The 14975-nt window shown below is 46.7% G+C and overlaps 1 protein-coding gene across 1 annotated transcript in view; it reads right to left on the reverse strand.

Annotated features, from left to right (window-relative positions):
- Positions 1-14975, reverse strand: part of RTCB (RNA 2',3'-cyclic phosphate and 5'-OH ligase) — an 84071-nt gene that overhangs the window by 14956 nt on the left and 54140 nt on the right. The window contains exons 10-11 of the mRNA XM_068132038.2: positions 12705-12815; positions 9215-9334 (exon numbers count right to left, since the gene is read on the reverse strand). Coding sequence (XP_067988139.1) covers positions 9215-9334; positions 12705-12815 — 231 coding nt within the window. The remainder of the gene's footprint in view (positions 1-9214; positions 9335-12704; positions 12816-14975) is intronic.

Here is a 14975-nt window from a genome sequence, read left to right on the forward strand (position 1 = left end):
AACATATGGACACTGCCAGGACTTCCAGGAAAGAAGTTGGAATTTCAAACAAGGTGGATCTGGGGTGAATTAGTGGGGGTAGAAAAGATCAAGGTTTTGGATGGGGGAAGATAAGAGATGGTGGTGAACAGCTGTTTTAAAGACCTGGAGGGAGGAGTGGGATTGAAGGGAGTGTGGGAGTTTGTTCCAGAGGTAGGAGAAAAGTGGAATGAAAGAGTGAAGGTGAGCAGAGAGCCGAGATTTCGGCAGTTTAACCATCAGAGGGTTGCTGGCAGATCTTGTGCGAGCTGTAGGAATATTTGGGGGACAGAGCACAGAGAGAGCTGGGGGAGCAAGGCCGGAGAGGAGTCGGTAGAAGACAGAAAGACCACCTACCTGCCTGCGGTGAGTGAGTGAAAGGCCCTCAGAGATAGCTTCATCGCGGGAGATTCCAATGATTCTGAAAGCTTTGGTTTTCAACAGCGTGAAGCCGAGCTAGGTGTGAGGCAGGAGCACCGGCCCATAGGGGAGAACAGTATTCCATTGAGCTGCGGATGAAAGCCTTGTATGTGGTGAGGGGATCAGGTGTGCCTAGGAAGGACTTCGCATGACGGAGGATGCCCAGTCGGCGACTGGCTTTGGAGGCCAGCTTGGAAATGTGGTTTTCCCAAGAAAGATCATGGCAGATAGTGAGACCCAAAAGCTTGAGCGACAGAACTTCTTGGAGAGGATTGTTGAGAAAGTAGATGGGAGGGTTGTCCAGTCGATCTTTTCGGAGAGACATAGTAAGAGTGTGAGATTTGTCAGGATTGAAAGACATGTTCCACTTGTTTGACCAGTCTATGATTTTGTCCAGGTCTCCAGAGAGTGAGGAGGCTGCAGACTGCCGATCTGAGGGAAGAGGTATGGAGCGGCAGAGAGTGGAGTCATCAGCAAAGAGATAGAGAGGATTTTCCAGAGAGTCGGAGAGATCATTGATAAAGACCAGAAAAAGCACAGGGCCCAGAACACTGCCTTGGGGAACTCCAGCCTGAACAGGCAGGGGAGATGAGAGAAATCCATTCAGGGCCACACGTTGACTACGACCAGAGAGGAAGTCCGCAAGCCATGCATGGAGATTTCCATGGATATCATAGGAGGAGAGTTTGGTGAGCAGAGCTGGGTGCCAGACCGTATCGAAGGCACGTGATATGTCAAGGGAGACAGCTCTGATTTCCTGTTTGGCATTGAGGACCTCCATCCATTGTTGAGACAGCAACAATTTCTCAATTTGTCTTCTGCAGACTCCTCTCAGGCCTTGCTCCCCCAGCTCTCTCTGTGCTGTCCCCCAAATATTCCTACAGGTCGCACAAGATCTGCCAGCAACCCTCTTATGGTTAAACTGCCAAAATCAAGACTCTCCATTCACCTTCACTCTTTCATTCCTCTTTTCTCCCACGTCTGGAACAAACTCCCTCACTCTCTTCAATCCCACTCCTCCCTCCAGGTCTTTAAAACAGCTGTTGACCACCATCTCTTATCTTCCCCCATCCAAAACCATGATCTTTTCTACCCCTGTTAATTCACCCCAGATCCATTTTTTTGAAATATCGACTTCTTTCTTGGAAGTCCTAGCAGTGTCCATGTGTTTTTTACGTTTCCCACCCCTTCCCCCCCCCCCCCCCCCTTCCCATGCCTCCACCCCCCAGGCCCTCTCCCTCCCACAGATGTCCCGATGTCCCTGCTCTCCATCTTGTCTCTCGCTCCCTTTATCATGTTTTATGTGTCAGTTTGTCTTTTTGTGATCAATGTTGGCTCTTTCAAGAGCCTTGATCTTGTATTTAAAAAAAAGAAGAAAAAAAAAGGGGCAGATTTTTTTTTTAATGCCGTGAACAAACTTTGGTACGTCACGGGTGGTGAAGGTTGTGGTCAAGTTTCATTGCATGTGTAGTTTCAGAGGAAAAAGCAAATACCTATTTTTGGGGGAGCTTATGCAATGGCGTGTCGTCCGTTCGTCGGTCCATCAGTAAACACTTGCAACTTCTTCTACGAAACCGCTGATGGGATTGTGACCAAATTTGGCACAAATGACATTTAGCATGTTGTGACTAAAGTTTGTTCATGGCATTTTTTTAAATCCAGGTGTAAGGGGTCTGCCAAGGGTCAAAGTGGATCCAGGTTTGACCCCCCAAAATAGGAATTTGCTTTCTTCTAAGAAACTGCAAATACAATTCCGATGAAACTTGATCACAACGTTACGTTCATCACCCATGAAGCTAACTTTCTCTCCTGACAAGGTGGAGAAGTTTTTGTCAAACCTCGACTGATTCTGCAACTGGATCAGACGGCATCAGCCCACGGGTCCTAAAATCCTGGTTTGCTGCAACCCATGATGTAGCAATGTTTGTAAAAGGCATTACAAAAATTGGGGTCCGAGGAGGTATACGGGGTCGGAGGGGTGCCCCCCAAAATAGGTATTTTTTGTTTGTTTGTTTAAAGTCTTATGATTATGTTCGTATGATTCTACATGATGCCCTGTCTTCGAGCAACCATTGAAATTGGTTTAAAATACCTTTAGTCAGTTCAGTATACTGTTTATTCTACCAGGTGAGCGCCAGAGGTATTGCCCCTATGTTTGATGTTAGGATTGGGAGATAAGTTGTGTGAAGAAGAAGTCAGTATGTGAGGTGATCTTAAGGTGTACGTTTCAATTTGTGAGACAAATAATTTCAAAGATTTGAATAGTAGAAGCAAATATGTTATTTAAAGAGAAACAAAGGTTGTAGTATTAGGGGTGGAGGTTGAAATGAGCAAACAAAGGAACAAGCAGAACAAGTTATTTTTTTGTGAAAAATAAACAATTGTTTTGCACCATAATTAATTTGCACAAATTTTCAAAATAAAAGTTTCACAAACAACCTTCTCCATTCCACACAAATCTCATGACATTCACAAGTGGTGTCGATGTTGCGTGTCAATACCAAATAACGGGTTAACAAAGCAGGAACTCCTACAGACTCGAGGAACATCGACCTCGAACTTCGATCATGTGAACACAGTGCTTTGTATAATGCTATTTTGTAAGGAAGAGGATTCATAGTTAAAAATAGCTTGGGAGGATGATGACATGCTATTGACAAAATGACACCAACATTCAGTTTGCTGACATCACATCAAAGACAGGAAAGAGGAACGTTTCACCAGGAAGCTCAAATTCTCCATGATCAAACATCAAATCAATTCCAACACTACCGCACGCAATCAAAACCCAGAATGAAGCCCGTGAAAAAAAAACCGTGCCCACTCCGGATATAAACATGCATGGAATCCCAGCATTCCAATTACAAATCATTTAATAATCACTAATAAAATTTGCCTCGTTTCTCGAAACGTTTCGTCTACCATTTCCAACGCTCGGCACATTAATGCCGAATGTGACGTATTAGCGCCACGCCAAGTTACTTGGCAGCAAGACCTTGTGCTCGTTTACAGCATGACTGTGAGGAGATGGGATATTCCAAAATGTCTGCATTAGACGATGAGATTCAAATCGAGAGAGTGGGGTCATGTTGATTAAAAAAAAAAACACATTGAGACGTCTGCAACATTCATATTAATTATAAAATAAAAATCAATTCTATAGCTGAGAATTTCTGAAACAATAATTGGAGCTTAAAATACAAAGATCTCTTCACTTGATCTGGTTAGTTTTAGAACTCCGAACAACATGTACGAATCAAGGAATGTTAGAGTGGAATATGAAAAGCCCTCAAACAGAAACAGTCTGGAGAGACAAAGCAAATGGAAATCCACCTGAAGGACGTGAATCATTTTGAATGCATCACATAGCCATTACCGGGGTCCACACGGCCATTACCACGGTCCGCACGGCCATCACCGGGGTCCACACGGCCAACACCGGGGTCCACACGGCCAACACCGGGGTCCACACGGCCATCACCGGGGTCCACACGGCCATCACCGGGGTCCACACGGCCATCACCGGGGTCCACACGGCCATCACCGGGGTCCACACGGCCATCACCGGGGTCCACACGGCCATCACCGGGGTCCACACGGCCATCACCGGGGTCCACACGGCCATCACCGGGGTCCACACGGCCATCACCGGGGTCCACACGGCCATCACCGGGGTCCACACGGCCATCACCGGGGTCCACACGGCCATCACCGGGGTCCACACGGCCATCACCGGGGTCCACACGGCCATCACCGGGGTCCACACGGCCATCACCCGGGTCCACACGGCCATCACCCGGGTCCACACGGCCATCACCCGGGTCCACACGGCCATCACCCGGGTCCACACGGCCATCACCCGGGTCCACACGGCCATCACCCGGGTCCACACGGCTATTAATTACCACCGGTCTACACGGCCACTACCCCGATCTACACAACCATTACCCCAGTCTGCACAGTCATTACCACGGTCTACCCGAGGAAACGGCCAGGCCCAAACTGGAAAGATAAAAAGTTTAACGAAAAATGAATTATCTGAATTACGCTGCACGTCCATGTTTGCATCTCTGGTCCATTTGTTTTAATCATTGAACCACGTGTGCACAGCTCAGAGCAAGCAAACTGCGAGGGTAATAAATCACGTGGCAAACGTTTAGTGTTCAAGTCGAGAGCACAGAATGAGTGACTTAAACACACACAGAGGAAAATAAATAAACAGCAAAAGGAAACTCTACAAAAGCCTATGCTCCTGCAGTCCCATTTTTATTGGGGGCAGGAAAAATTATTTATTTATTGGTCTAGTCACCCCCAGCGGGGTGATTGGATATGATCACCCAGCAGGGCTACAACAAGACCTGTCAAAGAGCGGAGGGGCTCCCTGTGAGCCAACGGCCACCCATATACGGTGCCCAACTGTGTCTGCGGATGTCCTCAAACCCACGAAAAAACACACAACACAACTAAAAAAAAACACTCCGTGGGAGTACCTCCTGTGCAGCTGCCCTTCACAGGGCAGCTCACCGAATGACGGGATCGGGGCAAAGCCTTCGGGACTCCCATTTTTTGATAATAGGAGGAAAAGCACGGGGTAACTTTCCTGGGTTGGGTTGTGGGGGTGTGTCGGGGTGGTGCTGAGGTGTCGTCCACCAGACGACTGTCTCCTTGGGTTAACCTGAGGCGGTCCCTTCTGGTAGGTGCCTGGAACATTCTCATTCTAAGAGAGGATGATCACCTGTCTCTGCTATCATCTGAGCTCCAGCGTTTGAACATCAGTGTTGCAGCACTTTGAGGTACGGAGGCCAGATAGTGGTGAGATCATGGTTACACCGACTACTGGTCTGGTCGTTTTGACAGTTACCATGCCCAGGGAGTCGCCATAGCTGTGTCCAATAAGCTGACTCCCATGATAGTCGAGGTAACACCAGACAACGAGCGTATTATGAGACTGAGGATTCATCACTCTTTGGGTGTCATTCCCCCGGTCTCTGTATATGCTCTGACTGAGGAAAGTGATCTCACCGTGAAGGGGGCATTCTATGCCACGCTCGAGTCTGTGGTTGATCAGTGCCCCAAAAGAGATACTCTTCCGGTCTTGGGGGATTTCAATGTATCGACTGGCACTGATAGGGATGGTTATGAGGCATGTGTTGGTCCCCATAGATCTGAGACTGTGAACCAGAATAGCACCAAGTTCCTTGGCTTTGCATTAAGTCATGGACTTAGGGTGGCTTGCTCATGGTTTCAGCGCCCACAGCCTCATCGCTGGACTTGGTATTCCAATGCTGGTGGTATGGCGAAGGAGATTGACCATGTGCTCATTGACGGTCGATGGCAGATGCTCCAGAACTGCAGGGTCTACCGGAGTGCTCAGTTCCTCAACAATGACCACAGGATTGTTGTAGCAACTCTAAAGTTGCAGCTCATATCCAAGAGAATGCTATCATCCAAGACTAGGCTGGATGTGGGCAAGCTCAAGGAGGAGAGGGTAGCTGAGGAGTTTGCTGGGGGGGGGGGGGGGGGCGGGTCTCTATTTTTTACACTAGATCGAGGCTCGTGAAAGAGCTAACAGTAATCACACAAAAAGTCAAACCGACACATAAAACACAAAAAATAAGGGGAGCAGTAGACAAGATGGGGAGAGAGGGGGAAGGACACAAACACAACATTTGAGAGCAGGGACATCGGGAGAAATGTGGGAGGGGGAGGGCTTGGGGGGAGGTGGGAGAGGTATAAAACATATGAACACTGCAAGGACTTCCAGGAAAGAAGTTGGAATTTCAAAAAAAAAGCATCTGGGGTGAATTAGCGGGGGTAGAAAAGATCAAGGTTTGGGATGGGGGAAGATAAGAGATGGTGGTGAACAGCTCTGATCATCAATCTCAATCAATTTATCTCTGATCATCAATTTGGTTTCAGACCTGGTCACTCTACTCTGGACATGCTGCTTCTGCTTTCTCAACAATGGATGGAGGTCCTCAATGCCAAACAGGAAATTAGAGCCGTCTCCCTTGCCATATCACGTGCCTTCGATACGGTCTGGCACCCCGCTCTGCTCACCAAACTCTCCTCCTTTGGTATCCATGGAAATCTCCACGCATGGCTGGCGGACTTCCTCTCTAGTCGGTCAGCGTGTGGCCCTGAATGGGTTTCTCTCATCTCCTCTTCCTGTTCAGGCTGGAGTTCCCCAAGGCAGACTGGGCATCCTCCGTCGTGCGAAGTCCTTCCTTGGCACACCTGAGCTCCTCACCACATACAAGGCTTTCATCTGCAGCTCAATGGAATACTGCTCTCCCCTCTGGACTGGTGCTCCTGCCTCACACCTAGCTCGTCTTCACGCTGTTGAAACCAAAGCGTTCAGAATCATTGGAATCTCCCGCGATGAAGCTAACTCCAAGGGCCTTTCACTCACTCACCGCAGGCAGGTTGGTGGTCTTTCCGTCTTCTACCGACTCCTCTCTGGCCTTGCCCCCCCCCAGCTCTCTCTGGGCTCTGTCCCCCAAATATTCCTACAGGTCACACAAGATCTGCCTGCAACTCTCTTATGGTTAAACTGCCAAAATCAAGACTCTCTGCTCACCTTCACTCCCTCATTCCTCTTTTCTCCCACCTCTGGAACAAACTCCCTCACTGTCTTCAATCCCACTCCACCCTCCAGGTCTTTAAAACAGCTGTTCACCACCATCTCTTATCTTCCCCCATCGAAAACCTTGATCTTTTCTACCCCCGCTAATTTCACCCCAAATCCACCTTTTTGAAATACCAACTTCTGTCCTGGAAGTCCTCGGTGTCCTTGTGTTTTATACTTCTCCCACCCCCCCCCCCCCCCTTCCCTCGCCTCCTTCCTCAAAGTCCACTCCCTCCCACACATCTCCCTGCTCTCAAATGTTGTGTTTGTGTGCTTCCCCTTCTCTCCCCATCTTGTCTTCCGCTCCCTCTTTTTATATATTTTGTTTGTCTGTTTGATTTGTTTGTGAAATAAATGTTAGCTCTTTCACGAGCCTCGATTCTGCATACAAAAAAAAAGAAAAAAAGAAGCTGTTTTAAAGACCTGGAGGGAGGAGTGGGATTGAAGGGAGTGGGGGAGTTTGTTCTGGATGCTTCAGGGGATCCCAAGGAGTTGTGGAGTGCCTTCAAGAGCACCATCCTTGATGTTGCCGGTGGCTGTCTTGGGACCCACCGTCAGGTGGAGAAGAACTTTGTCTCTCAGGGGACACTTGATACCATCGACCAGAGTTGCAGGGCCAGGCTCGATGGCAGTGCTGAACTATTCCGGGAGCTGAGACGTAAGACTGTACGCTTGCTGAGGGCGGACAAGGAGGCCTAGGTGTGAGGAATCTGTGAAAGGGGAGAGCAACACTTGTGGAAATGTGATTGTCGTCCTGCTTACAGAGGAATCCATGCATTCCGTTCCTCTAATCCTGTGCCGAGGTGTACTGCAGTCAGAGCAGAGGAATCTGAAGTTAAGGCCTGCTGGGCCGGTTACTTTGAACGGCTGTACCACGCTGACCCACCGGCTATTGAGTTGGATGTCAGGGATGTTGCCATCCCAAATGCTGACCCCCCCCCCGCCCCCCCAATTAACTGTGAACCGCCTTCACTTGTGGAAATACAGGTGGTGGTGAACTGGCTGAAAGGGGGCAAAGCTCCTGGGCTTTGTGGCATCCATGGTGAGCTTCTCAAGCCTGGTGGAAATGCTGTACTTGAGTCGTTGCAGGCAGTTCTGTGCTCTGTTTGGGACACAGGCATCATCCCAACTGACTGGAAGAGGGGCCTTCTTGTCCCCCTCTGGAAAGGGAAGGGTGATCACCAGGACTGCAACAACTACCAAGGGGAGACGCTACTCTCGGTGCCAGGCAAGGTCTTTGCTTGGATCATTCTTGAGAGGGTTCGCCGCCATCTGCTCGAGAACCAGCGACCAGAGCAGTCGGGCTTTACACCAAAGAGGTCAACGATTGACCGTATCCTTGCACTTCGTGTCCTCACCGAATGCAAGCGAGAGTTTGGCCAGGGGCTGTTTGCAGCCTATGTTGATCTCCGCAAAGCGTTCGATTTGGTTCTCCGCAAGCCCCTCAAAAAATAAATACACCATCACACCCCCTTCCCTTAATAAATTGGCATTCAAACAAAAAACCCAATCTCGCCCTCCTCAAAAAATACGTTGAGTTAATCAGCAATGATCAAGCAGATTTCTACAAAGATAAGTGGTGGGTCGAGGGAAACAGAGGATAAGACGAGGGCCGAGTGGAGGGAAACGGAGATGAGGTACGGATCAAGGGAAAAGGAGATGTGATACGGGTCGAGGTAAATGAAGATGAGGTGCCGGTCGAAAGTAATGAAGATGAGGTACGAGGCGAGCAAAATAAAGATGAGGTGCAAGCCGAGGGAAATTAAAGAGATGAGGTGCAATCAAAGGGAAATTAAGGAGATTAGGTGAGAGCCAAGGGAAATGAAGGAGATGAGGTGCTAGGCAAAGAAAAATAAAGAGATGCAGTGCGAGTCGAGGGAAACTGAAGAGATGAGGTATGAATCGTAGGAAAATGAAGAAATGAGGTGAGAGTGATAAGGTGTATCAAGGATTTAAAGGAGTGGGGGTTGAGGATATTGAGAAGGATATGTGGGGGAGAGGGGTTGACGATATTGCAGAAATCCCTGCAAAAATGTCGAGGAAACAAAAGAATAGATATATGGAAGGGAATATAACATGGAAAGCAAAGCACAAAGACAAATCAGAGGAGCAAAAAAGGAAAGGTATGTACAATGCAACCAATCTCACCTCCTCCATAACCAGCTTGGGGGAGGCAACACGAATGGAGATGCCTTTATCCGCCAGCTTGTTGAGCACTTCCTGGTAGTCCAAGTTACGGCGGGATTTGGCTCGAGACAGAGCACGCCCCTGCAAACCACCACACGTACCATCAACACACTGGAGTCTTTGATACAGAGCTCAGACTCGTCAGGGAGTTTCAACTCTGAGGAAATTTTACAAACAGTCAAGCAGAAAGAGGATGCACATCAATTAACCCTTTAGCAAAACCAACCAAACATTGGAAGGCATTCATCAACAAAAGGAGGTGGATGAGATTTCTAAAAAGGAGAAATTGAATGAAAGGTACATGTACTTTGCTGATCAAACCTCGACTTAAAGACTACCATTTGTATCTTTCATACTTCACATCACTGCTCAAACTTGACAACGTTCGCAAGATGTTTTGAGTACAACATGCATTTTAAAGGGCATTTTCCCTGCTAGAGCGGGGGTTAGCCTTGCGGTCCTCATGACAATCTTCTCCATTTTGCCCTATTTTCTGCATCTCTCCTTGTTAACCCCCTTGCCCGCATTTCTTCTTCCACAATCTTTAGCCAAGTCTTTCTCGGTCTTCCCCATCCTCTACTTCCTTCTACATTCATTTCCATCACTCTTCTCAACCAGTCACTTTCATCCTTCCTCAACACATGACCAAACCATCTCAACCTGTTCATCTTCACAGCATCAATCACAGGCTCTATTCCCATCATCTTTTGCAATTCATCATTTGTCTTCCTCTCTCTCAACGATACTCCGCACATCCACAGAACCATTCGCATTTCCACCCTTACCAGCCTTCGTTGCTGCTCTACGTTCATTACCCATGTCTCGCTCCCATAAATCATACACTTCTCACACATGCAGCATACACCTTTCCCTTCAGCTTCAACAACACTCCCCTCCTCATCAGCATGCCACTCAGTTCCCGAAACTTCTTCCATGCACATCTCACTCCAGCAACCAGTGCCGAGTCTGATCCATCTTCTCCATTCAGCATGTCTCCGAGGTAGCAAAATGTTTTCACACCTTCCAGCTTCACGCCGTCTCCAAGATCCAACTCAACATTTCCTCCATCTGCAGCTCCCTCTGTGCACACCTTACATTTGAATGTAGCTGCCACACTGGTTAATGACCCTCTCAGACCACTACATTTTTGATGAACCCACTCAGCGCACATTGTACATTGAATGGAGTTCACTCCGACACCCTTCCTGCACACAGCACAGGGCCACTTCCCAGTTCTTTCCACCTCACCACATGCTTTACCACTTGCCATCACCTTCGTCTTTCCGATATTCACCTTCAGACCTTTTGTCTCCATACATTCCTTCCACTTGTTCATCTTTTCCTTCAGTCCATCCATACTTTCCGCAATCAACACCAGATCATCTGCATACAACAACTCCCACGGTAAACCCTACTTTACATTCTGAGCCAGCACCTCCATCACAGCTACAAATAGTAGTGGACTTGGTTCCGACCCCTGATGCACTCCCACCTTCAACTCAAACTCACCACTGTTCCCGTCCTTCGTCCTTACAGCTGTGCGCGCTCTTTTGTGCATTGCCATCACTACTCTGATCAACCATTCCTCCACTCCTAACTTCCTCAATGCCCATGGCAATACTTTGCGTGGAACCCTATCGAATGCTTTCTCCAGATCAACAATTAATAAAGGAATAAAATAAAATAAATATTCTTAAATCCATTTTAATTAACACGCTTTAATATATGCAAACACAAAAGCACACAACAAAAATTGGAAGGCTCCAGCCCAAGTGTCATGACACGTTTTATAAAGAGTCATTGTGGAAGAGAAAAGTGCGACATTTTATCAATTCAATACGATTGAACATTCGGTTAGTTTTACATCAAGTTTGCAAAATGCTGTCGGGGTAAGGAATTGGGGGGGGGGGGGGGGGGGAGGATGTATAATAACCTTATGGGTGGGGGGTTTTATGGGGGATTCATGAGGATAGAAAATGAGTATGGATGGGGGATGACCTAAGGTGGTGGTAAACAGCCATCTTGAAGTACTGGAGGGAAGAGAGATAGAAGAGACTGAGGAAGTGGATTCCACAGGTGAAAGAAAAGAGGAATGCGAGTCCATGGTGAGCAGTGAACCTGGATTTTGGGAGTTTCACCAAAAGCGAGTTCCGAGCAGACTACGTCGAGGAGGGGGGGGGGGGGATGGGGGGAAGTGGAGGGGGAGGGGAACAGAACACGGAGATGGCAGAAGACCAGAAAGAACAGAGGCCACAGTCTTGTTTGTGATGCGTGACCAACAGGCCCAGAGATTGAGCTTCTTCGTGGGCGATTTCAATGATATTGAAGGCCTTGGTTTCCATGGTGTCAAGCTGAGCAAGGCACAAGGCAGGTGCACCAGCCCAAAGGGGGTAGCAGTACTCTATCAAGATGCGGATGAAGGCCTTGCAAATGGAGAAGAGTTTGGTATATCAAGAAAAGAGTTTGCAGGATGGACGATGCCAAGTCATCGGCTAGCTTTGGAGGCAATCTAGATAAATGTGGTTTGCCAAGAAAAATCATGACTGATGGTCAAGCCCACGTGTTTGAGTGACTGAACCTCAAGAGGAGGCAAAGTGAGAACATGGGATTTGTCAGGATTGACATTTATTGAAGTGCTGCATGAGCTTATGATTCTATCAAAGTCAACAGAGAAGGAAGAGGTAACTGACCGGTCTGTGAAGGATGCTAAAAGAGCGAGTGTGCTGCATGCCTATCTGAAGGATGTAGATTCTACTACGGCAGAGGGTGAAGTAATTAATCAGCGAAAGGAGTTCTCCAGGGAATCAAAAAGAAGAGTTCTCCAGGGAATGTTAATGAAAACGAGGAACAGCTCAAGTGGGCAAAAACAATGCCTTGGAATGCTCCCAATGCAGTGTTTTGGTCTAGGCCGGTGAAGAAAGAAAGAGTTAGAGAATGAGTTGATCAAGCAAACAGTGCCAAGCACATGGTAAAAATAAATAAATGAATGAACCATCAAAACATGGGGTAAGAGGGCTTTTTCTGTACATACAAGGAAGGAGTGAAAACGAGAGTGGAAGAGAGATGGTGAGAGACGATGAGTGGGTTGAACGACAAACACGTGTACAGGTAGGAGATTAAATAGGTAAGCCAAACAAGTGGCAGAGCACACGAGATGTAAATAACCAAACAGGCAGGCAAAGACATGGAAATAAGCACACAACTCCAACAGTCAATGCAAACAAAAGTGAACAATCGGGACAACAGAGACAAATCCGGAAAGGTATACTTGGCTTTGAAAGCAGGTCCCTCAGAAATGAGCCTCCTCTTCACGCAAGTGATTGGATTGATCTCCATCATATTAGCAACAACCTCAGTCACATACCCCATCACTGCTATGCCATCCTCCACACAAATCTCGCAAAACGAACACACATCCATGTTGGAAACACTGCAGATCGCCACCACATACCGCTCCATGGCAAGTGGTCCCAAACGACTCCGTCATGCCTTTTTCGGTGCCCGTAAGCACGTAGCTGCAAGTCCCCATCGTACCACCAATGAGCACCGGCTGTCCAATGAGCTGTGATATGACAGAGAAAAAAACAAAAATAAAAATCCACCAGTTGTGAAAGTTAAACTACCATAAAATAAAATAAAAACTAGAGGTTCCAGGGAAGCTGAACTCAACTGGTCTATATCAATATGGTTGGAATATGCATAATAGGACCACAAACTATATAGTTTATATGTGCTAAAGAGGTGCAGTAACGTTGAAGGTATCTCATGTTTAAACAGGAAACTAGAAAAAATTGAGTTTTAAGTGAGGCATGAAAAGTAAAACTACAATTACTTTTCTCAGATTTCAGACTTGAATTTATTATGTGTTAAGGTTTGTTACATACTGTCTACACACCAAGTTTCAGCCTTCTAGCTACATTAGGAAGTACCAGATTGACAAAAATAGATTTTTCAATATGGCCGCCCTGCCACGCCCATTTTTGGGCGTGCAACGTCCAAATGCAATCCCAAACTAGTTTATGTCTTAAAGATGCTGCATAACAAGTTTCATCAAATTTAATCAATATTTGTGACTTTTAGAGCGTAGACATCGAATTGTTTACAAACGACAGACAGACAGACGACAGACACTGGGTGTCGACAAAAACTCAGCTTGACATAGTCCAGTTGAGTTAACAATTGTGCATCACCAAGTACATACTATAATAGGTAAACATTTAGTAATGCTAACTAACCTCCAATGTGCAATAACAGTGATTCAACACAAAAAACTACAAAACTACCCTACCCTCAAACATCAACCCTTCCTACTCACCCCCTCCACCCAAACCCACATCCACATCCATACTCCTCCCACTCCCCCTGGTGGAAATTCCTGAATGCGAAATACTATGCCATAAAAATGGAAAAGGGGCACATTGGAAGGTAGAACAAAGAAAGCTTGAATGACAGGTTTAAATCGTCATTGTAAATACGCTCAAGCCATCTCAATCTAGACTTTCAACACTCCATCTGTCATCCTAATTAAATGGAAGACCAAATACTGCATTGGAGTAATCATAAGGTACCCAGGTAAGTATAGAGCAAAGATGGAATCATCAAGAGGAACCTGGATAGGATAACGCAGATAACAGAAAATGTGGGTCTCACTGAGCACACCCAAATAAACAAATAGATAAATAGACATTCCCAATATGCATCGACTTGCTACAAAATGAACAAGGTTAGTGAAGGTGCAGCTTCACCGTCAGGCCACAGTCCTTGCAATAACAGGGGAAAAAATAGCCCCGTGGGGGACTGATGATCATTTCTCCACGGTTTCTGAGAAGATTATTAAATAAATTACCTGAATTTGAGGCAAAATCCGCCTTTTCAGCCTCTTCCGGGGCAGAACCGGATGGGTTGTACAACCCCACGAGACCTTACTGTTCTGATGTATCATACCAAATTTGTAGTTTGTGAGGAAAATATGTTTTAGTGAATATGAGAGATTAGGGGAGGGAGACCATGGCCCTCTCCCCAGGAGTAATGCGGCCATGGGGAGCACAACTTTAGTTTAGGGCATGGTCACGATGGCGCATGGCCAGTTTGGTCTGGAAATCTGGACCAAGCGTTCAAATTATTGAGAGGATGTCCATCCAATGATCAGTCGTTTTTGTGTGTGCCCTCTTCATCCACCACAATAACCCTCTGGTAGTTTATGAACCTACTGTATTACCCCTCGTCATTCAGTTCCTCAGAGCCTACACGTTGGTAAATAATAAACGGTAAGGGTTGTAAAAGAGAAAATTTACGCGCAACACGAACAAGATTGATAAGCATGTGTGAATGTAATTTAAGTGAAAATAAAACAAAAGCTTCCGTGCATCGCAACTACTGCACTTTACACTCAGTGCAAATGCCTCTTCCCCATACAATTAACCAAAACAGGAAGTCTTTACGGACACAACATTGTCATTACAATTTAGACACCAAAGGAAAATAAATACATAAACATGACAATAAGAATCCAAATTCCCAGAATCAATTTTGGTTTTTTCCCCGAACAAAATGGAGGCTAATGGAAGAGCAAATGAACGGCTCATGGGTCAGTGGAAGTAACAGATGAACACAATGAGCAAGAGAACGAATGAACAGGAAACAGGATGGAGAAAGGAGAGGGGGAGGAAACAACCTGCTAGTAAGACGGTTGGATCAGGAAAGGTTAATGGGGGTGAGAAAG

The sequence above is a fragment of the Myxine glutinosa genome, chromosome 12 (assembly GCF_964187855.1).
Source record: "Myxine glutinosa chromosome 12, kmMyxGlut1.1, whole genome shotgun sequence".
NCBI lineage: Eukaryota > Metazoa > Chordata > Myxini > Myxiniformes > Myxinidae > Myxine > Myxine glutinosa.